This window comes from Rhinopithecus bieti, unplaced genomic scaffold (assembly GCF_001698545.2).
Source record: "Rhinopithecus bieti isolate Rb0 unplaced genomic scaffold, ASM169854v2 scaffold_34281, whole genome shotgun sequence".
Taxonomy (NCBI): domain Eukaryota; kingdom Metazoa; phylum Chordata; class Mammalia; order Primates; family Cercopithecidae; genus Rhinopithecus; species Rhinopithecus bieti.
The window spans coordinates 383,834-407,365 of record NW_016814762.1 but is presented as its reverse complement, the minus strand read 5'-3'; the positions used below and the strand labels follow the sequence as shown (position 1 = coordinate 407,365).

Below are 23,532 nucleotides of genomic sequence, written 5' to 3'. Positions count from 1 at the left end.
TTTTTTTTTTTTTTGAGACGGAATCTCACTGTGTCACCCAGGCTACGTTGCAGTGGTGCAATCTTGGCTCACTGCATCCTCCACCTCCCAGGTTCAAGTGATTCTCCTGCCTCAGCCTCCCAGGTAGCTGGGATTACAGGTGCCTGCCACCATGCCTGGTTAATTTTTGTATTTTTAGTAGAGACAGGGTTTCACCATGTTGGCCAGGCTGGTCTCTAACTACTGACCTTAAGTTATCCATCTGCCTTGGCCTCCCAAAGTGCTGCGATTACAGGCGTGAGTCACCATGCCTGGCCCCCAGAATTTTTTTTTTTTTTTTGAGACGGAGTCTCGCTCTGCCGCCCAGGCTGGAGGTGCAGTGGCGCGATCTCGGCTCACTGCAAGCTCTGCCTCCCGGGTTCACGCCATTCACCTGCCTCAGCCTCCCAAGTAGCTGGGACTACAGGTGCCCGCCACCTCGTCCGGCTAGTTTTTTTTTGTATTTTTAGTAGAGACGGGGTTTCACCGTGTTAGCCAGGATGGTCTCAATCTCCTGACCTCGTGATCCGCCCGTCTCGGCCTCCCAAAGCGCTGGGATTACAGGCTTGAGCCACCACGCCCAGCCCAGAATATTTTTTATAGTCTAGAACTTTGTTTCAGTCGTTGAAAATTTCACATGCCACTGACACTTAGAAAACATAGTTGAAAGATTTGCAAAGGAAAAACTTCTGTGGTGAAGTTATGCATAACACCATGGGTTTTTTCTAATTTTTTGTGGCGATAGGGTCTTACTATGTTGCTCATGCTGAACTCTAACTCTTATGCTAAAGTGATCCTCCCATCTCAGCCACGCAAGTACCTGGGACTACAGGTGTGCACCACTGTGCCTTTTTCACCACGGTTGAAGAATGCAGTATCATTCTGAATTGAAGCTTCTACCTAAGGTCAACATCATTCTCCCATTTAACAATTTTTTTTTTTAATGGAGAATCTGAAACATATACAAAAGAAGTGGATACTATCTTATGTATTTATTTGAGACAGAGTCTCACTCTTGTTGTCCAGGCTGGAGTGCAATGGCAGGATCTCAGCTCACTACAACCTCTGCCTCCCATGTTCAGGCGATTGATTCTCCTGCCTCAGCCTCCCGAGTAGCTGGGATATACCACCATGCCTGGCTAATTTTTGTATTTTTAGTGGAGACGAGGTTTCACCATGTTGGCCAGGCTAGTCTCGAACTCCTGACCTCAGGTGACCCGCCTGCCTTGGCCTCTGAAAGTGCTGGGATTACAGATGTGAACCACCGCACCTGGCCTTTTTTATCTTTAAAACATACAAACAAGTTTACAAGTCATTCCATTTACAATCAACATTATTGAAGTATGATTTACATTAAATGAATATCCATTTTCATTAGTTTGATGAGTTTTGACAAATATAAACACACTTGTAACCACCACCACCATGATTAAGGTAATAGAATATCTCCATCGTGCTCAAAGAGATTCTTCATGACCCTTTCTAGTCAGTCCCCCCATATCCTGGTCCTAGGCATCCACTCATAGACTTCTTCATTGTAGATTAGATTTGCTTCTCTAGGATTTCAAGGAAGTGGAATCATAGAAGTGTGGACTCTTCTGTGTGTGCTCTCTTTTATACAGCGTGATGCTGATAAGGCTCTTCCACACCGTTCGTGTCTTGGGGGTTCGTTCTTTTGTATTACCGAGCAGCACTCTATTAGATAGATGAACCATAGCTTGTTTATCCCCCCACCTGTTGATGGACAGGGATTTCTTGGATAGGTCTTTAGATTCACTGATCTTTTTTTTGCAGTGTCTAATATGCTATTAATGTTAAGTATATCTAGTAAACTCTTCATTTCTCTTTCTTTTTTTTTTTCTGGAGACAGGGTCTTGACCTGTGCCCCAGGCTGGAATGCAGAGGTGTGAGCACAGCTTATTGCAGCCTTGACCTCCTGGGCTCAAACAGTCCTCCTGCTTCAGCCTCCTGTGTAGCTGGGACCACAGGCTCATGCCACCATGCCTGGCTAACCTAAAAAAAATTTTTTTGGTAGAGATGGGATCTCAGTTTGTTGTCTAAGCTGGTCTCAAACTCCTGGGCTCAAGCAATTCTCCCACCTTCCAAAGTCCTAGGATTACAGGTGTGAGCTGCTGTGCCTGGTCTTTTTTTTTTTTTGAGAAGGAGTCTCGCTCTGTCGCCCAGGCTGGAGTGCAGTGGCCAGATCTCAGCTCACTGCAGGCTCCGCCTCCCGGGTTCACGCCATTCTCCTGCCTCAGCCTCCCGAGTAGCTGGGACTACAGGCGCCCGCCACCTCGCCCAGCTAGTTTTTTGTATTTTTTAGTAGAGACGGGGTTTCACCGTGTTAGCCAGGATGGTCTTGATCTCCTGACCTCGTGATCCGCCCGTCTCGGCCTCCCAAAGTGCTGGGATTACAGGCTTGAGCCACCACGCCTGGCCCTGGTGTCATTTTTGATATTGTATTTTTTATCTCTGAAAGTTCCACTTGATTATTTTTCATAACTTCCATTTTTTCTCATATTCATAGTTTCCTGTAAGCACATTTATTTTAGCTTTTTGAACATCCTTATCTTCTGTTCCCACCATCTTTGTTTTTTCTGGGTTTGTTCTCTTGACTCATTTTTATCCCTGTTCTGGGTCACATTTTCCTTCTTTACATGTCTAATCATTTTTGTTTGGATGCTGTGGCCATTGGGATTTCCCCATTGTTGAGTGCTAGACTTTGTTGTTTTTGGTTTTTAAACTTTGGCGTGCAGTTGGGTTACTTGCAGTTCAGATTGATCCTTTCAGGGCTTGTTTAAGCTTTCTTTGGGCAGGGTTAGAGTAGCTTTAAGTTAGGCCTTTTCAACAATAGTGTTGTGATATTTTGGCATTCTCCAACTAAGTGACATTTTGATAATTATTTGTTGTGGACCCTGTCCTTTGCATTATTGTAGGTTGTTTGCAGCATCCCTGGCCTCTTCCCAGTGTATGTCAGTAGCACTCCCTCCTCCCACCATTCTTGCCAACTAAAGATGTCTCCAGATTGTCACATGTCTTCCTTGGTCTTGAGTGTGTAAAATTGTCACCTGTTGAGAACCACTGCTCTAAGACTTTTTAGCCAGATAGTTACTGCAACCTTTCTGGGGTGTCTCCTGAGAGCTCCTAGGTGTCCAGCAGGGATTCCGTTGTCTGACTGATCAGAACTTGAATGTTTCCCAGGCCTCTGAGAGTTCTGGAGATTGTTAACTTAACGCTCATGCACCCTTTGCTCGGCTTTACAGAGTATTACCCTCTGTGTATGTGAATGTATTAACACAGACCCTAGAGGAACCCTGTGCAGCATTCTGAAGGCTTTTTTTCTGTGTAACTTCCTCTCTGATTCTCTGCCTGGCAAGTTCCAGCTGCTTCCATTCCCTGAACTTATTTCCTGTCTGTTTAACTCAGCAAGACTGCCGTGCTCTGCATGACCTCTTACCCTGTACTGTGGTCTGGAAAGAGTCTCCTGGCTGATAGCCAGAGCAGGGTAAAGGTTACTTGGTTTGTTTCCGTTCTTAGGGAGCAAACTGTGTTGCCTCTTGCTCAACATCTGAAAACACTTGTTTCTTACATTTTGCCCAGTTTTCTAGTTGATAACAGCAAGAGGGTAAGCCTGATCCCACTTACTCCACTATGGCAAGAGTGGAGATTGATTTATATTTTTTTGAGACAGTCTCACTTTGTTGCCTGGGCTGGAGTGTGGTGCTGTGAACACAGCTCACTGCAGCCTCGACTTCCTGGGCTCAAGTGATTCTCCTGCGTAGCTGGGACCACAGGCAGGCGCCACTACACCCAACTAATTTTTTTGTTTTTTTTAAATTTTTATTAGAAACTAAGTCTTGTGGCTGGGTGTGGTGGCTCATGCCTGTAATCCCAGCACTTTGAGAGGCCGAGGCAGGCAGATCTCCTGAGGTTGGGAGTTTGCAACCAGCCTGACCAACTCTGTCTCTACTAAAAATACAAAATTAGCCAGGCTTGGTGGCGCATGCCTGTAATCCCAGCTACTCGGGAGGCTGAGGCAGGAGAATTGCTTGAACCTGGGAGGCAAAGGTTACGGTGAGCCGAGATTGCGCTATGGCACTCCAGCCTGGGCAACAAGAGCAAAACTCTGTCTCAAAAAAAAAGGAAAGAAAAAAACTAGGTCTCGCTTTGTTGCCCAGGCTGGTCTTGAACACCAGGCTTCGAGCAGTCCTCCTGCCTCAGCCTCCCAAAGTGCTGGGATTACAGATGGGAGCCACTGCATCTGCTGAGGTCATTTATTCTTGAAAATCCATCCATTTTGACAGCAAGGTTGGCTGTGCAGTGTGCTGACTCTGCCTCCAGGCAGCATTGTTCACACGCACCTCAGTTTAGGCCAGACCCCACATGTGATTTCTTATTTTAAAAAAAATTTTTTTTCTTTAGACGGAGTGGCTCTGTTGCCTAGGCTGGAGTACAGTGGCATGACCTCGGCTCACTGCAACCTCCACCTCCTGGATTCAAGTGATCCTTCCACCTCAGCCTCCTAAGTAGCTGATATTACAGGCATGCACCACCACCCGGCTAATTTTTGTATTTTTAGTAGAGATGGGGTTTCACTGTGTTGGCCAGGCTGGTCTTGAACTCCTGACCTCAAGCAATCCACCTGCTTCAGCCTCCCAAAATGCTGGGATTACAGGCGTGAACCACCACGCCTGGCCAATTTCTTAATACTTTTTCTTCATAGCACTTACCACTGCAATCATTAAATCATTATGTAGTTATGTATTTAATGTTTGTATCCCCACCCAGCTGAGGCATCCTGAGGTCATGCACTGCGTGGGTTGTATTAACTATTCCATTCCGTTATTTGCTCAGGGCCTGTCATGTAAAGGAGTTCAGTTATTTTTGTTAAGTGAGTAGATCGTCAGTCGTGCTTCATCCATAATCCCTTGTAAATGTGACTTGGTTTCCGATCCTGTAGCGTGATAAGTGACTTCCTCATTGCCAGGTTGGGTGGCCTTTCCTCTGCTTTTCCTCTCTAACCACTGTGGCTTTGGTACTTCTGCCATTCCTTCCTTCTTGAAACTCTCCCTGGACCTTAGTGACATCTCTTCATCTTGGTTCTCCTGTGTTGCTTTCTTTCTGCTCCAAATGTGTACTTTCCAAGGTTCTGCTCTCAGCCCTTTTAAAAAGTGGCATCTGAAGTGTCCTGTTCCCCAGAGCTGGATTACGTGCTGAGGCTTGCGGAGAGCCAACCCAGGAGCAGCGTGTGTTCATCCGTCTGTTTCGTTCATTTGGTAAGGGCTTAGGAAGCTCCTGGGGTGGCTACCCGCTTCTTGAGACAGTCTCACTGTATTGCCCAAGATGGAGTATGGTGGGGCAGTCTGAGCTCAGTACAGCTTCTGCCTCCTGGGTTCAGACAATTCTCATGCCTCAGCCTCCTGAGTAGCTGGGACTACAGGCGTGTGCTACCACACCTGGCTAATTTTTGTATTTTTAGTAGAGACAAGGTTTCACCACATTGGCCAGGCTGATATCAAACTCCTGGCCTCAGTGATCCGCCCACCTTGGCCTCTCAAACTGCTGGAATTACAGGTGTGAGTCACTGTGCCTGGTTCTTGATTTTTATTTTAATGAAACAATTTGGACTGTAAAGCATTTTAAGTTATATAATTGGTTTAAACATTTAGGAGATAAAATTGGCAGAGTAGGTGATCAGTGGGTTGTAGGGTGACAGAAATCAAGAATGTATCTAGTGTGTGTTGACTTACGGGGCACTGGACCTTGTGGGCACTGGGGTACAGTAGTGGACAGGCAGTCTGCGGTCCTGCTGTCCTGGAGCTAGTAAATGATGCCCAGGTTCCTGGACTATGTGACTCATTCATTGAGGCAGAAACCCTGGAGGGAGGAGCAGGTGTGTTAGGTGGGGTGGGTTGGATGAGTTTTGGACAGTGTATTCCAGTTGGAGTTTGGCATGACATCAGAGAGGATGGGCAAGGCTTCTCGGGAGGGTGGTTTCTGGCAGAAGACAGAAGTTTTTTCTTAAGCTCCACTGATACTGTCATGGAGCACAGGTGAGCTTCATAGGAAGTGTGCATGTTTTTTTTTTAATCTTCATCATCCCAACTACCACCACATGAGACAGAGCCCATTCACCCATTTTACTGATGAGGCAACTGATGGTCAGAACTAAGGGCTCAGGGATAGGAAGTGAGATCCAGGCCAGGCTCCAGCCTCGAGCTCGAGGTTCACACTGTCTCTGTTGTGTTCTTCTATCAGCTCCTTTCTTTTTTTTTTTTTTTTTTGAAATAGAGTCTCACTGTGGCCCAGATTAGAGTGCAATGGCGCAATCTCGGCTTACCGCAACCTCTACCTCCCGGGTTGAAGTGATTCTCCTGCCTCAGCCTCTCAAGTAGCTAGGATTACAGGCACCCATCACCACGCCTGGTTAATTTTTGTATTTTTAGTAGAGACAACGTTTCACCATGTTGGCCAGGCTGGTTTCAAACTTCTGACCTCAGGTGATCTGCCCATCTCGACCTCCCAAAGTGCTGGGATTACAGGCGGGAGCCACTGCGCCTGGCCCCCGTCAACTGCTTTCATGTATCTCTTTTCCTTGTGTCATCTGTAAGACTTGTGCTCTGTTCAGGGGAGATGAGTGGGCTTTGTCAGATTATAATTCATGAGGCATTAAAAGTGTTTACAGTTAATTCTCCCTGATGAATAGCCCCTTCCAAAGTCTGTTTTGGCTCTTGGCTCATTAAAAATTATAATTGTAGAAGTAGCGGTACGTTACTGAGATTTAGAAAACAGTTAACCCTCCCAAATCCTACCCTCCTCTAAAATCCTACTGTCCTAAAACAACTGTTATTTAAGAGATTGGTGACAAGGCGCTAAGTTCATTAAGGGGATTTACCATAGTGATCCGGGGATTCTAAGTCATGGATCTCAATTTTGGCTGCCAGAGCTGAACTCACAGGAGCTGGAAGATCATCAAAGAACCTTGCTGTCTTGCTTTGGCTTTCCCTCCGTCTCCCTGCAACCTAAAAGTATTTGAAGTACCAGCATTTGGTTTTTGCTTTTCTTTTTTTCTTTTTTTTTTTTTTGAAACGGAGTCTCGCTCTGTCGCCCGGGCTGGAGTGCAGTGGCCGGATCTCAGCTCACTGCAAGCTCCGCCTCCCGGGTTCATGCCATTCTCCTGCCTCAGCCTCCTGAGTAGCTGGGACTACAGGCGCCTGCCACCTCTCCCGGCTAGTTTTTTGTAGTTTTAGTAGAGACAGGGTTTCACCGTGTTAGCCAGGATGGTCTTGATCTCCTGACCTTGTGATCCGCCTGTCTCGGCCTCCCAAAGTGCTGGGATTACAGGCTTGAGCCACCGCGCCCGGCTGGTTTTTGCTTTTCAAATAATTTTTCTAATTTAGTGGTTAACAGTTTAATTGTTAATTTATATCTCTCTAATTGCTAATAGGGATGAAAAAATTTCCATATGTTTGATTTCTGTTTTGAATTGTATGTTTATATTTTTACCTGGTTTCTTTTTGGGTGTGTATTTTTTTCTTTTTTTTTTTCTTTGAGACAGAGTCTTACTCTGTCGCCCAGGCTGAAGTACAGTGGCACAATCTTGGCTCACTGCAACCTCTGCCTCCCAGGTTCAAGTGATTCTTATGCCTTAGCCTCCCGGGTAGCTGGGGTGGCGTGCGCCACCACACCTGGCTAATTTTTGTATTTTTGGTAGAGATGGAGTTTCGCCATGATGGCCAAACTGGTCTTGAACTCCTGACCTCAAGTGATCCTCCTGCCTTGGCCTCCCAAAGTGCTAGGATTACAGGTGTGAGCCACTGCACCTGGCCAATTTTTGTGTCTTTTGTGGAAATGGGGTTTTGTCATGTTGCCCAGGGTGATTGCAAACTCCTGAGCTCAAGCAGTCCATTGGGTATTGATAGTTTTCTTATCATTTTTTTCAGGTCTCCCTCCCAATATTAAACATACAGAATAGTTGAAAGAGCGGTACAGTAAACACCCATGATCCCTTACCCTAGATTTAGCAGTTAGCATTTTGTCATACATTTTACATACGGATTTTTTTTTTTTTTTGCTGAACCATTGGCAAATCAGTCGCAGACATCCTGACGCTTCTGAATACCTCAGCATGTGTATGTGCTTTTAGTGTGGTGACCCCTTAACCACTTATTTTTCCCATGTTTGCTGTAAATATTTTTCCTAGTCTGTTGCTTATGTCCGAATCTGTTTTCTTATGTTTTTCAGAGGGTGACATGCCGTGCCGTGCCAACATCCTGGTCACAGAGTTGTTTGACACAGAGCTGATCGGGGAGGGGGCGCTGCCCTCCTATGAGCACGCACACAGGCATCTTGTAGAGGTAGTGGACAGAGGGCTCCCTCAGACGTGTCTGTGGTCTCAGCCAGCTCACACAGCACTCACTCATGCACCGTGCTCCACACAGTCCAAGCCGTCAGCACCTCTCATGCACCTGGGACACCCCTCTATTCCTGGGGAGCTGTGGTTCTCCTCACTTGTGACTTTCGTGTCCCTTGAATGCCAAATCTTAATAGGTTAGAGTTGAAAAGCCAGAAACTATTTTCAAATTCAGTTCAGTTCAGCAAATATTCTCAGGAAGGCGATGCTTGAGCTGTCAATCCTGAGAAGTGATCAGGTGTTGGCCTGGCAGATGGAATATTTCTGGTAGAGGAGAGAGAGCAGCATGCGCTAGACGTGAGACTGAATCGGTGTGGTGGCTCCGGAGCCTGCTTTGGATTTTGTGCTGTGTGGGAGGCAGGAGAGATGGGCTTAGCAACTGAGGTTAGAGAACTGGGCAGGGGCTAGATGGAGCGGGGCTTGGGGGCCATGCCCAGAGGGTAGCTGTCATCTAGAAGGTGGGGTGGCGTCGTAGGAGGATTTAAAGCAGAGGATTGATAGCAGATTTATGCAGGCAGACATGTGCAGGGCATTTGGGGTATAGGGCTGGAGGTTGCAGGTGGATTAAAAGGCTGTGGAGTCGTCCAGACGCTGTGTGCAGTGGGCCTCAGCCAAGGGCCTGATAGGTGGTCCCAGGAGTTGGTGGTCCCTTAGGTGTAGGAGGTATTGATGCCAGGGTTTGGGCACCTCGGAGCACAGGAAGAGGGGTAGCCTTGGGAAGGTTGGAAAGTGGTGAGGGCGATTCTTCTGGTTTAGACAGTTTGAGCTCTCTAAAGGTCAACCAAGTAGAGAGGCCCAAGAGGCCCAGAGATGCATGGATTTAGTCAGTGAAGAGGGTGTGGTTGAGGTCACTCTGGAGAGTATGGAGGGAGAAGGTCTGGACCAGGGAGTCCCCTTGTGAGGTGGGGCAAAGGAAGCACAGCCTGGGGAATGAGGCGGGAGCGAGTCCAGTTACAGTGGCATTTCTCTACCAGAGCAAGGTTGGGAGACGCCTCGCGGGGAGGCCATTTGTGCTGCTAACCTTTTACCATGTCCGGAACAACCGCCACAACAGAATCATTTGGTCCAAGAGGCTAGTGGTATCATGGTGGTGAAAGCCACGTGGGTAGCAGCTGTGAGTGTGTTCTTGTCGGATCCCTGTTGCCTGGTGCATGGAGGATGTGGAGTGGTTGCATGAGCTAGGAGGAAAGCTGGACAAGGAGCCGGAGCCGCAGCCTGGGGGCTGAGTGCGCAGCAATGCCCAGCGGCGCCAGAAGGCTGGGCAGCTGAGTGGGCACCATGGTCCATAGGGCTTTGCCAAAGGAGGCTCTTGTTTTGGTGCTGGGCAAGAGCGGCACTGAAGGGATGCTGAGCCCAGAGCCAGGATCACTGGCCAGCAGCAGGACTTGAAGCATTTAAGAGTGCCAGGTAGCCAGGAACTTAGCTGACATAAGTCATTTTAGGCACAGTGTGTATTCTTTTTGAAATCTAGTGCCTTTTTTTTTTCCCCTTTTCCAAGGGCATAGGGCTGAAAACAGTTCACTATCCTAATAGTATAAGGTGTTGGACATTACTGAACCAACCTCATGTTAAGGAATAAACCTCTTTTGATCAGTGGGGATTACTGTGGTTCTGAGCACCTGATTTTTGTTTGGTTTTTTTTTTAATATAAACTTAGGAAAATTGTGAGGCCGTGCCCCACAGAGCCACCGTCTATGCACAGCTGGTGGAGTCCAGGAGGATGTGGTCGTGGAACAAGCTGTTTCCCATCCGCGTGCAGACCAGCCTCGGAGAGCAGGTTATCGTCCCTCCTGTGGACCTGGAGAACTGCCCTGGCGCACCCTCTGTCTGTGACATTCAGCTGAACCAGGTGTCACCAGCCGACTTTACAGTCCTCAGCGATGTGCTGCCCATGTTCAGGTACCAAGGAGCCACCATAGGTGATGGCACTTTAAGACATTTGATGGAAGTTTGGTCTTAGGAAGTTCTTTTTGCGTGGGAAGGAAACCTAGCTGCTATCACCTGCCTCGAAGGCAAGAGTCTTTGCAGCCAAATGTCATTGCCAGTGAGGTCACTGTAAAAGCTTAAAAAATGGGAGTGTGTGAGGGTGAGGTTAAACTCTGCTTACATTCTTGAATATTATTCCTCAGCATAGACTTCAGCAAGCAAGTCAGTAGCTCAGCAGCCTGCCATAGCAGGCAATTTGAACCTCTGACATCTGGCCGAGCTCAGGTGGTTCTCTCGTGGTGGGACATTGAAATGGACCCTGAGGGGAAGATCAGGTGCACCACGGCCCCCTTCTGGGCACACTCAGACCCAGAGGAGATGCAGGTAAGAGGCAGCAGCCGAGCATGTGCCCTGTCAGGAAACTTGTTCACTGCTGTTCATGGGAAAGTAGCAGTTGAACCTTAGACCCATGAGAATTTAGAGACAGGAGGACTGTGTCAGAATCAAAGACAAAAGTTTTTAAAACACAAGCAAAGGCTAGCTATAGTGAGGTAGCCTTTCCAGGGTGAGCTCATGGTCAGCACCCTTGGACACAGTGGGCAACAGAGAAGGTGGCTTTCCTGTCCCCCTCATCATGATGCAGCTCTCCTTAGATGACCACCGCTCATCCCCTGAGTCATCCCAGGGGGCTCCCATCAGCTTGGAATAGAGAACTACAGCCTCACCTTCTGTGGCCTCGAAATCTACTTTCTCCACCCCGATAGAAAGTAGGCAGAGGACATGAAAGACAGAAAAGGAAATACAGATGACGGGGATAGTTGCCCACTCTCCCTCATAATAAGAGAAATGCAGTATTAGCTGTTCACAGCACCTGTGCTCCCAGCCTCTCAGGAGACTGAGACAGGAGGATTGCTTGAACCCAGAAAGTCGAGGCTGCAGTGAGTCGTGATTGCATTACTGCACTCCAGCCTGGGCAATAGATGAGACCCTGTCTCAAAAGAGAGAAATGCAACTTTCAACTGCAATGATATATCATTTTCACCTATTAGTGAATAAAGTTTAAACAGTTTGCAAGCACACTGTTGGTGAAGCTCAGGGAAAAAGCAGGAAAGCGAGTCATCAGAATGTCTCAGGTAGAAAGCAATGCTGCTTCCAGATGTGGGGCTGTGGCTGGATTTGCGTCTGTGCAGAATAGTTGTGTCCAGCCCTGGTTTAGTAGAAAAAGGCCAACCTAAAGGCCACTAGCAGGGATCAAGTCCGTTATCCTTTTAGTGGGTGAGGTAGCTCTCTGTGCACTGATGTGGGGGCAAGCTTCAGGGTGGATTATTACCTGACACAAAAATAAAGGTGCAGAATGGTGTGTCATGTGGCAGCACTGGTGTTAGTAAAAATAGGAATATGTGTGTTTATGAGTGGATAGTTGTCTGGTGTACATATAAGGATATCTTTGGAAGAATTCCCAGAAATTGGTAAAACTGACTGCATCTGGGAATGGGGACTGGAGGTTAGGGGTGGAAAGGAAACATTTTTCACTATGTGTCCTTGTGTATCTTTTGAATTTTCTGTTATGTGCTTGTGTTATTTACACCCCCATCCACCCTCCCTCACTGTCACACTCAGAGGAAAAGAAAGTGGGAAAGGTTTGTCGTAATTGCCTAATGGGTTCTTCCCACCCACTGCTAGACAAAACCAATTCGCTGACACCATGGCTTTGCAATAAAGAGTTTAACTGATATAAAGCCAGCCACACCACGTGGAAGACAGAGTTATTGCTCAAATCAGTCTCCCTGAAAATTCACAGGCTAGAGTTTTTTGTTCGTTTTGAGACGGAGTTTCGTTCTTGTTGCCCAGGCTGGAGTGCAGTGGCGCGATAGCTCACTGCAACCTCCACCTCCTGGGTTCAAGCAATTCTCTTGCCTCAGCCTCCCAAGTAGGTGGGATTACAGGCATGCGCCACCACGCCTGCCTAATTTTGTATTTTTAGTAGAGATGGGGTTTCTCCATGTTGGCCAGGCTGGTCTCAAACTCCTGACCTCAGGTGATCCACTCCCCTGGCCTCCCAAGGTCCTGGGATTACAGGTGTGAGCCACCGCGCCTGGCCCAGGCTAGGATTTTTCAAGGATAGCTTGGAAGGCCAGGGAGTCCACTTCTGGGTGGAGTCATCAGACAGAAATGTAAAAACCCAAAAAGACATTTCAAAGGGTCAATCTTAGGTTCTACAAGGGTGGTGGTATCTGCAGGAGGAGTCAGGGAAGGTTGCAGATCTTATGACCTAATAATGGCTTCACCCTAGCAGAATTCAGCCTCCTCTCATCCTTGTAACCTGATGATCTTTCATTAAGTTTAAGTTTAATTTTGGGGAAGGGCGGTTATCATTTAAAATATTAATCGACTGGGCTCGGTGGCTGACGCTGGTAATCCCAACACTTTGGGAGGCCCAGATGGTTGGATCATTTGAGGTCAGGAGTTTGAGACCATCCTGACCAACATGGAGAAACCCCACTTCTACTAAAAATACAAAAATTAGCCGGATGTGATGGTGCATGCCTATAATCCCAGCTACTCAGGAGGCTGAGGCAGGAGAATTGCTTGAACCCATGAGATGGGAGGTTGAAGTGAGCTGAGATCATGCCACTGCACTCAAACCTGGGTGGCAGAGTGAGACGAATAAAAAATAAACTATTAACCAAATGTCTCCCAAAGTTAGCTTGGCCCAGACCCAGGAATGATTAAGGGCAGTTTAGACGTTAAAGCGAGATGGGGTTGGTAAGTTGAGATCTCTTTCACTGTCGTAATTCTCTCACTGTGTTTTGCAAAGGCAGTTTTGGTTTCAGGGCCAAGAAATAGAACCTGTCTCTACCCAGGAGCACCTTAGGCACCATCCTTTGTTCATGGTCCAGCCTGCCTGGCCTTAACCACTGGCTTTGTTTTAAATGCTCACCTGCTGGTTCTAGGTGGCCATAACATTGACTTCCTGGAAGGCTTTAGCAGCTTCCCCTACTCCATTCCCAGAATTACTGTGTAGGCCGAAGGGTCGTGACTGCTGGGGGATTGCTGTCAATCAGCGTATCCGTACCGACAGCAGCATGTGAGACTAAGAAGTATGTGAGCTTTAGAAGTATGTGAGCTTCTTAGCCTCCCCTCCACCTTCCAGGTGCCTGGCCCCGGGTGGGTGTGTGTCCAGCCAGCCGTGCCAGCTTCCCTCTGCAGGCTGTGTGTGTGTGTCACTCTGAATTCACCCACAGAGTTGAGATTGGCATTGCACCACATTCTTCCTAAGACTGTGTTGCAGAATTAGCATAAGAATAGTGTTAAAATGTTAGGACTTTTGGCCGGTGGCTTGCTCCTGTAATCCCAGCACTTTGGGAGGCCAAGGCGGGTGGATCATCTGAGGTCAGGAGTTCAAGACCAGTCTGGCCAACATGGTGAAACCCCGTCTGTACTAAAAATACAAAAAAATTAGTTGGGCATGGTGACAGGCACCTGTAATCCCAGCTACTTGGGAGTCTGAGGCAGGAGAATCGCTTGAACCCGGGAGGTGGAGGTTGCAGTGAGCCGAGACTGCACCATTGCACTCCAGCCTGGGCAACAAGAGCGAAACTCCGTCTCAAAAAAAAAAAAAAAAAGTTAGTACTTTTAATTTGCATGTCTTCAGAGCACTACTATGTATTTTTTCTCCTTGAATCCTCTTAGTAGACAAACCAGGTAACCACAACCGTAGCCAACCCGGGACCCAGCAGGCTCCAGGGATTAGAGCAGGGCCTTGTGTCCAGGAGCAGTAGAATGGGTCCTGCCCCTGGTCTCTTGACTATGGGTCTTGTGTTGTTTCTCTACCAGCGTTGACTTTTGGATTGGAAATTGAAAGCTGCTAATGAATCTCCCTCATGAATTCATCAAACTGCTTTGATCCTAAGTATATTTAGCCTGTCCCACCTTGGCACAGTGGGTTCTGTCACCAGCTGTTCGGCGTTAGGACCTAGGAAGTCCCTGTGGTGGGAACATGGGAAGGATATGATGACAGTGCAGTGCCATGGGACCCTAGGAGGGGTTGGGAAAGAGTTCTCCTGTCTTCTTCACATACATTTGCATAGTGTGGGAATGAATAAAAGGTTTAAAAGAACCTGTATTATTCCTGTTACTGTTTATTTTTCCAGAACATATCTGGTCAGATTTTCATTTTCTAGTTTTTATGTTCAAGTAGGCGTCTTAAATGTGTGGGAATGTCATTCGCTGCCTTTTTGTTAAATTCAAGACCAGGCAGGTGGGCACATTCCTTACCTGTGCTCTTGGAGTCCCACAGGGCAAAGTTTTTCTTAGTTCCTGAAGGTGACGGAATGAGCGGGCAGTTGTCTCATCAGAGTTGAGCCAGGCATCTCCTGTTTTTGTTCGTTAGAGACAGGGTCTTTATTGCTCAGGTTGGATTGTAGTGGCACCTCTTAGCTCACTGCAGCTGTCAACTCCTGGGCACAAGCGATCCTCCCACCTCAGCCTCCTGAGTAGCTGGGACTACAGGCATGTGCCACCATGTCTGGCTAATTTTGTGTTTTTTGTCGAAATAGGGGTCACTGGTATGTTACCCAGGCTGGTCCCATACGCCTGGCCTCAAGCGATTCGCCAGTCTTGGCCTCCCAAATTGTTGGATTTACAGGCGTGAGCCACCGTGTCCAGCTGGCATCTACTTTTTAGGACAGTTCTTCCTTTTTCAAAAAGAAGCTTAACAATTATGAGAGAAATAAACCTCATTATATAAAATAAAAATATCACTCATGGTCCTCCCTTTCACTCAAAATAGCTCCCTTTCTTTGGTCCCTCTCCAAATGCGTGGGCGTGGTCGGTGCTCCTCTCTGTTCCAGGCCTTCAGCAGCAGCGTTTAAGATGTCTGTCCGTATTCTGCACAAGGGCTTATATCCCGTTCTGAGCCCTGGCCATTTGCGTGGGTTCCAGTTTTTGCTGGTATAAATAATTCTGTGATTTGCATTTTTATGGGAATATAACTCTTTTCTTTTTTTTTTTTTTTTTTTGTTTGGGTTTTCTTAGGATAAAATCCTGTATGTGGGCTTTGTAGTAAGGACTAGCACAGCCTATTAAAAATTGACTCTGGATCATTGTCAACCATGTTTCGCAATTTAGAATCTTCGGTTATTTAAATACTTTAATTCAAAGAATAAGCCAAAACCTTTTTGTATTTTCCCAATTTTTTATTTTGAAAAATTATCAATCTACAGAATAAGTGAAAATGAACACTGATAGTCCCTTTATTAATTTAAATTTACCAGTTAACGTTTGCCACACCTGCTTTGTCTTTGTCTTCTGCCTCTCCCTGCATCTCTCTACACACACAGACACACACACATGCACACGCACACAGACACACACACGCACACACACATGCACACGCACACGCTCGTGCAGTTTTTTGCAAAATCATTTGAAAATAAGTTGCAGACATCTGACACTTTACTTTTAAATACCTCAACACATATCTCCCAAGAATGAAAACAGTCTGCAACATAAACGAACCACATGATCACACCTAAGAAAAACAGTGGTTCCATAGTATCATCTAACATATGGTTCAAAATAAAATTTCTCTGTCTCCAAAAGTCCTTGATAGCTTTTGTTTCCTCAGTCTACGATCCAGTTAGGTGTAGTGCATTGCATTTGACTGTGCTGTAAATTCCGAGTATGTTAAAGCCTTTGGAGTGTGCGCCATGGGACTATTCCGAAAAGGTTCCCCTCAAACCACGAGGTTTAAACCATTGTTTTTTCCTTCAAATGAAACATTTGGCACAGCCCTGCATGTTGAAGAGAGAGCTTTGGTGCTCCTCTGATGGGATGGGGACTGGAGCCTGCACTTGTCCCTTCCCCTGAGCCACTCTGGCAGATTGCTGCCCTTGGCCACATTATGTCTTCCTAAAGCCAGCAGGGTTCCCACAAAGTTTTGGGCCACTGGCCTCTGAGTTTAGAGTTTGTTTCTTTATCTCCTTGGCCACAGTAGCCAGCTGCAGTCTACATTGTGGATGCCTGAAAACTTGCAGTTCTCTGGCATTTGGCTCCTGGATTTGCTCATGCTGCAGCATGTTGACAGCTGACTCTGTTCCCTGTTTCAGTGGCGGGACCACTGGATGCAGTGTGTGTACTTCCTGCCACAAGAGGAGCCTGTGGTGCAGGGCTCAGCGCTCTGCCTGGTAGCCCACCATGATGACTACTGCGTGTGGTACAGCCTGCAGAGGACCAGGTGCGCCGAGCCTCGTTGGGGTGGAGGATGAGCCTCTGAAACTTGTATGTAAATTCCCCATTTACAGACCCTCTGGAGGCGCCAGTGGGTTGATTTGTGTCTGGACAGAATAATATAAGAACAAAGATTTGTGACCAGTGTGTCAGTGCCCATTCGGGTGTGCCCAGGAGAGGCTGTCCTGGGTTGCTGGAATCTGTTTAGAGCAGATGCGTAGGAAAAGTCTGGAATTAGCGGGTGCTATAACCTCTCATGCCTACTGGAGACCAGTGTCCAGATTCCTGCCCTCTAGAGACCTATGGAGGCGCTCACAGCCCATGTCTGTTTGTTAATCTCCTGGCCTAGTCCTGAAAAGAATGAGAGAGTCCACCAGATGCGCCCCGTGTGCGACTGCCAGGCTCACCTGCTCTGGAACCGGCCTCGGTTTGGAGAGATCAATGATCAGGACAGAACTGATCGATACATCCAGGCTCTGAGCACCGTAAGTGTCCAGCCCCTTGGCTGGTTGTGGGGGATAAGGGAAAAAGAAGTTTGTCCATGAGCCCCAGCACTCTGCTTATGATTTGCTAAGTTTCTTTCCTGTGTCCTCTTGTCTCTGAATGGCTTCAGCGAGCGCCTTCTGGGGTGGGCACTGCAGCAGAAAGCTGGAGAGCCTAGGGCTACTCTCTGCTGTACTGGGAGAGCCTCTGGCTGGGCTCCTGCTGGACGCCTTCGCCTTGTCAGGCACAGTCGTTACTGTGGGTGGTCGCAGTGGATTCGGCCACCCCTCTCCTCTTTTCATGTGTTACTACATTTCTCCAATTTTCTAAAGTGTAGATCTGATCATGTGACTCCCCTGCCTGAAAATCTTTGCTCCCTGCAGGACTCGGCCTGGGGATTACAGATGGGGCTTAGAGGGAGGGTCTCTTGAGGCCCTTGGGGGTGTGTACAGAAATAAGTGTGCACGTGTGCATTCTGGAGGATGGGGGAGGATCCAAGCCATCCTGAGTTTCTCTCAGGAATCTGTCACCCAGAAAGGCATCCCTGCCTTTGGGGAGTCAGTTGTGAACCCTCGAGCCTTGGAGGCTCTTAGCTGTCCGTGCTGTCACCAGACAGGGAAGAAGCCTGTTGTCATGGACTGGGAGGTGGCCTGCACGTGGGGCAGGCCTTCAGTGGGGCCTCTAGGCTGGGTTGAGGAGTGTCTTTTCTGACAGTGGGGACAAGTGGGGAGACGTGAGCGAGGCGGGCGTGTTTGAGGCTGGGGGTGGTTACTGCATGAGGATGCAGGGGCATGGTCCAAGGTCTGGGCAAGTGGGGTGAGAAGGGAAACATTTCTGACAGCTTGCCAGCAGGAATCTTCTGGCAAACTGGAGGAAGCCCTGTGCTGAGGTTGCCTGTTCCCCGCAGGTGCTGAAGCCAGACAGCGTGTGCCTGTGTGTCAGCGATGGCAGCCTGCTCTCCGTGCTGGCCCATCACCTGGGGGTGGAGCAGGTACAGACGTGCACCCTTGTCAGCCTCCTGAGGTGGGCTCGTGAGTTAGGGCGTTGTGTGGTCCGGGTGCACAATTCTGTGTTCAAGGCTGTTTGCAAGGGCCACTGTCGTGGGTGCAGCATGCTCGGGTCAGGGGCTGGGGTTTATTGCCTGTGTGTGCAGGCAGGCGTCAGGCTGCTGAGCTGGTGCTCAGACTGCCCCAGGGAGGGAATGAGTGCAGGGAGGGTTGTTCAGGTGTGTCCTCTGCCTTGGGATGGTCTTGTCGCATTTTAATCTTTAATTTCTTCTCTGTTAAGTGAATATCTTACAACTAATAGCGTGGTGTTCCCTTTAGGTATTTACAGTCGAGAGCTCAGCAGCTTCTCACAAACTGTTGAGAAAAGTAAGTGAGAATTGTTGCTGCAATAGGAGAGGACCTGTGGGATCTGGGTTGATGGCTTTGAAGTGGCATTGGCCCGGGGGAACGAAGGAGTGGCAGCTCACTTGCACCCCTGTGTTGTCTTGGCTGCTGCCTGGAGAGCAGCCGAAGGCCTTGGGGGCTGTCACTGAAATAGAGGCAGGCATTTGCACTCTGCTTTGTTTTTTTGTGTCTGAAGTTGAGGCTTTTCTCCTCACTTCACATAAAGCTCCTGTTGCCGTAGAACTGAGTGTAGGGTGTGTTTCTGGGACATCCGTGCCGAGGGAGCCAGTGCTCACAGCCTGATGGGAGATGCCATTTCTCTCCCTGGCCAGTAACTGGTTTCATTTCCTCTCCAAAGGGGAACCCCCTTCACCAGAACTACAGGCCCGCACTGAGTCCTGGTGTGCGCCGGCGGGAGAAATTTCTTCTGCTTTCATCACATTCTGCTCCTGATCTCATCCGTGGTCTATAGGATGCCCCCCAAGGAGAGAATTTCCACAAAGCAGATAAAAGTGGTGCTCCAGAACTATTTGCCAGAAAATTCAAAGCGGAGAATGCAACTTTGAGAGATTTTTTTTCCTGACAAAAACAATAGTATGAATACAGTAATTTTATGGCTTTCTTTCTAAGATCTTCAAGGCTAACCACTTGGAAGATAAAATTAACCTCATAGAAAAACGGCCGGAATTATTAACAAGTGAGGACCTGAAGGACAGAAAGGTGAGTAGCGGGAGCCTTTTGGCCGCGCTGGGCTGTGTTAGGGTAGGCAGCACGGCACTGAGGTAGCCCAGGCCCCACCCCATCCTTGGGGTCTCACAGTGGGTCCTCCACGTAACCTTACCTCCTAGGAGCTCCCACTGTCGAGGCTTTCATGGAGCTGCCTGGTGAGCAGATGGTTGCACTGCTCTTTTTTTTTGGAAAACGGGGTCTCGCACTATCGCCCAGGCTGGAGTGCAGTGGCACGATCTTGGCTCACTGCAGCCTCGACCTTCCAGCCTCAAGCGATCCTCCCACCTCTCCCGAGAAGCTGGGACTATAGGCATATGCCATTACGCCCGGCTAATCTTTGTATTTTTTGTAGAGTCAGGGTTTCATTATGTGGCCCAGGCTGATCTTAAACTCCTGGGCTCATGCGATCTGCCAGCCTCAGCATCCCAAAGTGCTGGGATTACAGGCGTGAGCCACCACACCTGGCTGTACTGCTCTTAGCTCACCCTCATCTCTGCTCCTTCAGGTCAGGACAGAGCCTCTCTCTTAGCTTTCCTAGGAGCAGAGCGTGTCCTTTCCTCTCCACTGCACTCCTGTCTTCACTCCCCGTCCACGGCTTCCTGCTGCAGTCAGGCTTCCAGGCCCTGAAACTGCTTCTACCAGCAACCTCGTCGTTACTCCCATGGTCTCCCTGCAGGCTTCATCTACTCTAGCCGCTTGTCCTTGTGACCTGGGACTTCTTCCTGTGCTGGGGAAGTCTCTTTCCGCTCACCTTCCTGACTGTCCTTCCCTCGCGCTGCTCTGTGGCAGTCTCCCCGTGTCCCCCGCTTCCCCCTACTGCATCCTCTCTGGTAATCCTGTTCCTTCTCATGTGTGAGTCAGTGACCATCAGAGCCGGCCTTCCCTCGTTGCAGTTTTGGATTCAAATCTCATGTCCAGCTGCTACCCTGTCACTTTTCCTTGGATGTCCCACAAACCAGACTCATCTAAAGCAGAGCTGTCATCTTTCATCCTTCCTGCCAGTCTTTTTTTTAAATAACAGGTTTATTGAGATGTAGTTGACATACCACAAAATTAATGCATTTCAAGTATACAGTTCAGTGATTTTTTAAGTAAATGTATGGAGTTAAACAACCATCACCCAGTCTCATTTAGAACATTTCCAGGCCAGGCATGGTGGCACATGCCTGTAATCCCAGAACTTTGGGAGGCCAAGGTGGGAGGATCGCTTGGACCCGGGAGTTCAAGACCAATCTGGGCAACATAGGGAGACCCTGTCTCTGTAAAAAAAAAGAAAAAAGAAAAAAAAAGAAAAATTAACCCAGAGTGGTGGCATGTGCCTGTAGTCCCAGGAGGCTGAGGCGGGTGAGGTGGGATGATCGCCTGAGCCCAGGAGTTGGAGGCTGCAGTGAGCCATTCTTATGGCAGAGCACTATATCGTGGCTGACAGAGTGATATCTTGTCTCTAAAAAAAAATTGGAATGAAAAGAGAACATTTCTGTTACCTCCCAAATTCCCGGGAGCCTGTTGATAGTCAGCATGCTCATGCCCCAGGCCTGGCAGCCACTGGTCTGGTTTCTGTCTCCAGTGTGTGCCTCTTCTGGCTTTGCTGAAAAGTGAGGTACGCAGTGTGTGGTCTTGCGAGTCTGCCTCCTTTCACTGAGCATAATGTCTTTGAGGTTCACCCATTTCGTTCTCTTTTAAGGCTGCATAGCCTTCCGCGGTGTGGCTGTCCATTCACCTGCTTATCGACAGTTGGATTGTGTCCAGTTTCTGGCCACTTTGAATAAGGCTTCTGTGAACATGGGTTCACCGGTCTTAGTGAGGATATGGGTCCTCAGTTCTCTTACGCAGATGCCTTGGTGTGGATTGCTGGGTCGTGTGGTAGTTATGGTCAACTTTTTAAGCAGCTGCTGAACTGTTGTTCGAAGTGGCTGTCCATTTGACATCCCCATCGGTAACATCTGAGGGTCCAGGTTCTCAGATCCTCACCAGCACTTGGCATTGGCTTGTTTCAGCATAACCATTTTAGTGGGAGTGTGGTGATGTCTCCGCATAGTTTTAATTTGTATTTGCCTAATGACTGATGATGGTGAGCATCATTTCGTGTGCTTATGTCTTGCTTGGTGAAATGTCTATTCAAGCCTTTTGCCCATTTTAAAAATAACAGTTTTATTGAGATATAATTCACATACCTTACGATTCACTCAGTGATTTTTGTGTATTCATAAGGTTGTGTAACCATCGCCACATCAGTTTAAGAACCCTTTCGTTACCCATTGGCAGTCACGCACCATTTGTCTGCAGTCCCCCAGCCCAGGGCACCTGCTCTCCTCCTTTCTGTCTTTAGCTTGCCCATTCTGGGCGTCTCGTGTGAATGGAATCAGACAGTGTGTGGTCTTCCGTGGCTGGCCTCTCATATGGCTTCATGTTTTCAGGGCTTATCCATGTCGTAGCCTGAATCAATACCTCATTTCTCTTTCTTGCTCAATAAGATTCCATTGTGTGGATAGAACCTGTTATTTATCTGTTCATCAGCTGATGGACATTTGGGTGGCTCCTACTTTGAGGCTGTTGTGAGTAATGCTGCTATAAATATTCATCCACAAGTCACCCTTTTTCTCCCTCATAGATGAGGGCATAGGAGATGATTCTGAAAGCCATTGTGTGGTGTACCGGTAGACCGGGTCATGTTGAATTGGAGTGGTGGGAGTGGGTGTTCTTGCCTTGTTCCTGATGCTGTGGTGGGGAGAGGCCAGGAAGCACTCAGGGCAGCCCTTTCTGTCTCCCAGCATTTCCCGCTGCATCTCCATCATCTCTGACTGGCCCCACTTTGGTGCCTGTTTGCTTGGGTCTGCCTGGGGTCAGCTGCCTCACCCTCTGCCACCCCTTCCTCTCCTCCCACCCCTCCCACCCTGCAGTCTCCATTTCTTGCCTGGACTGTTTCTGCACTCTCCCAGGTCGCCTCCGTCCCGAGCACCTACAGATTCCCTTCCACACTTCATGGTCCTCAGCAGGATCTTCTAAATCACATTCCTTCTGATTTTGAACCCCTCATGAAAGCTTTTAGTGACACCCACCACCCCCGCCGCTGCCGCCTCCGGGATGAGTCCAGCCCCTTATCCTGTCCTGGCTCCTGTCCAGCTCCACACCCTCACCTTGGGGGATCTTGCTGTCTCCTGGCCTCACTCTTGCCCCTGCTGCTCCTCCCTTGGCCGTTCAGGCTCCTTGCCATGCGTTTGTTCATTTACTCACAAATGTTCACAGAACGTCTGGTCATGGCACTGGCCCACTGTTGGGGATGCTGGGCCGCCAGTCCCTGCTCTTGTGGTGCTCAGAGCCTGGGGAGGGAGACGGAGTAAGTCCTGAGATAAAGTGTCCAGTGAGGGTTGACAGGATGCCACTCCGGAAGCCCCCTCTGGCACATTTATTTCTGGGGTCCCACCATGACCCCCTTCCTTGCTTTTTTCTGTCACATGGGGTCAGCTGCACTTTGTCTGCTTCCCTCTTCCACTCTGCTCTCCTGAGCAGGGGACTCATATCTGGTTGTATTCTTTAAAGCCTCCAGGGCAGGTACAGAGCGCCTTGCTGCCTTGCTTTTTGACTGAGGGAGAGAGGGACTGAGGAGGGAGGGAGGGAGGGAATGAGTGACTGAATGAGTGAGTGACTGAGGGAGGGCGGGAGGGAGTGACTTGAGTGACTGAGTGGCCTATTGCTCCCTGTTCCTGTGAACGCTCCTGACACCTCCTGACACATGGGGCCCTGCTTCTCGCCCTGCTCACCAGGTCTCTCTCCTCCTGGGCGAGCCGTTCTTCACTACCAGCCTGCTGCCCTGGCACAACCTCTACTTCTGGTACGTGCGGACCGCTGTGGACCGGCACCTGGGGCCAGGCGCCGTGGTGATGCCCCAGGCGGCCTCGCTGCACGCTGTCGTTGTGGAGTTCAGGGTAGGCCACCCGGGGGTGTTGCAGAAAAAAGCAGAGGAGGCAGGTGGGGAACCTTGTTTTCTTGCAGGAACCTTGGGCGCCTGTAGAGCAACTCTGGCCTTGATGATTGGAGCTTGTGTTTTCTTTCTGTGTCAGCACACTGTCGGGTTGAATAGAAGATGCTTGCCTTTTTAAAAATGCGATAATTTGACATATGAAATGTAAATGGCTGAGTGTTGTCATTTTACAATTGTGGCTTATCAGAATAATTAAAAAATATAAATTAAACATTTCAGAAGCCATGCCGTGTGGCCTGCTCTGCTCTCATTAAGAGCTGAGGCTTTAGTTGTTAAAAGCATTTTGAGATGGGAGAGTCAGCTGCTTTATGCAAGAAAAAATGGAAAAGCTTCCCTTTTTTTTTTTTTTTTTTTTTTTT

General features: G+C 48.5%; 1 protein-coding gene across 1 annotated transcript in view; it reads left to right on the top strand.

Annotated features, from left to right (window-relative positions):
* PRMT7 (protein arginine methyltransferase 7) overlaps positions 1 to 23,532 on the top strand; it is a 46,316-nt gene that overhangs the window by 17,608 nt on the left and 5,176 nt on the right. Inside the window, exons 6-15 of the mRNA XM_017852187.1 lie at positions 5,203 to 5,294; positions 8,263 to 8,375; positions 10,089 to 10,330; positions 10,561 to 10,741; positions 16,468 to 16,595; positions 16,938 to 17,073; positions 17,979 to 18,062; positions 18,397 to 18,444; positions 19,093 to 19,182; positions 22,956 to 23,117. Of these exons, the coding sequence (XP_017707676.1) occupies positions 5,203 to 5,294; positions 8,263 to 8,375; positions 10,089 to 10,330; positions 10,561 to 10,741; positions 16,468 to 16,595; positions 16,938 to 17,073; positions 17,979 to 18,062; positions 18,397 to 18,444; positions 19,093 to 19,182; positions 22,956 to 23,117 (1,276 nt within the window). The remainder of the gene's footprint in view (positions 1 to 5,202; positions 5,295 to 8,262; positions 8,376 to 10,088; positions 10,331 to 10,560; positions 10,742 to 16,467; positions 16,596 to 16,937; positions 17,074 to 17,978; positions 18,063 to 18,396; positions 18,445 to 19,092; positions 19,183 to 22,955; positions 23,118 to 23,532) is intronic.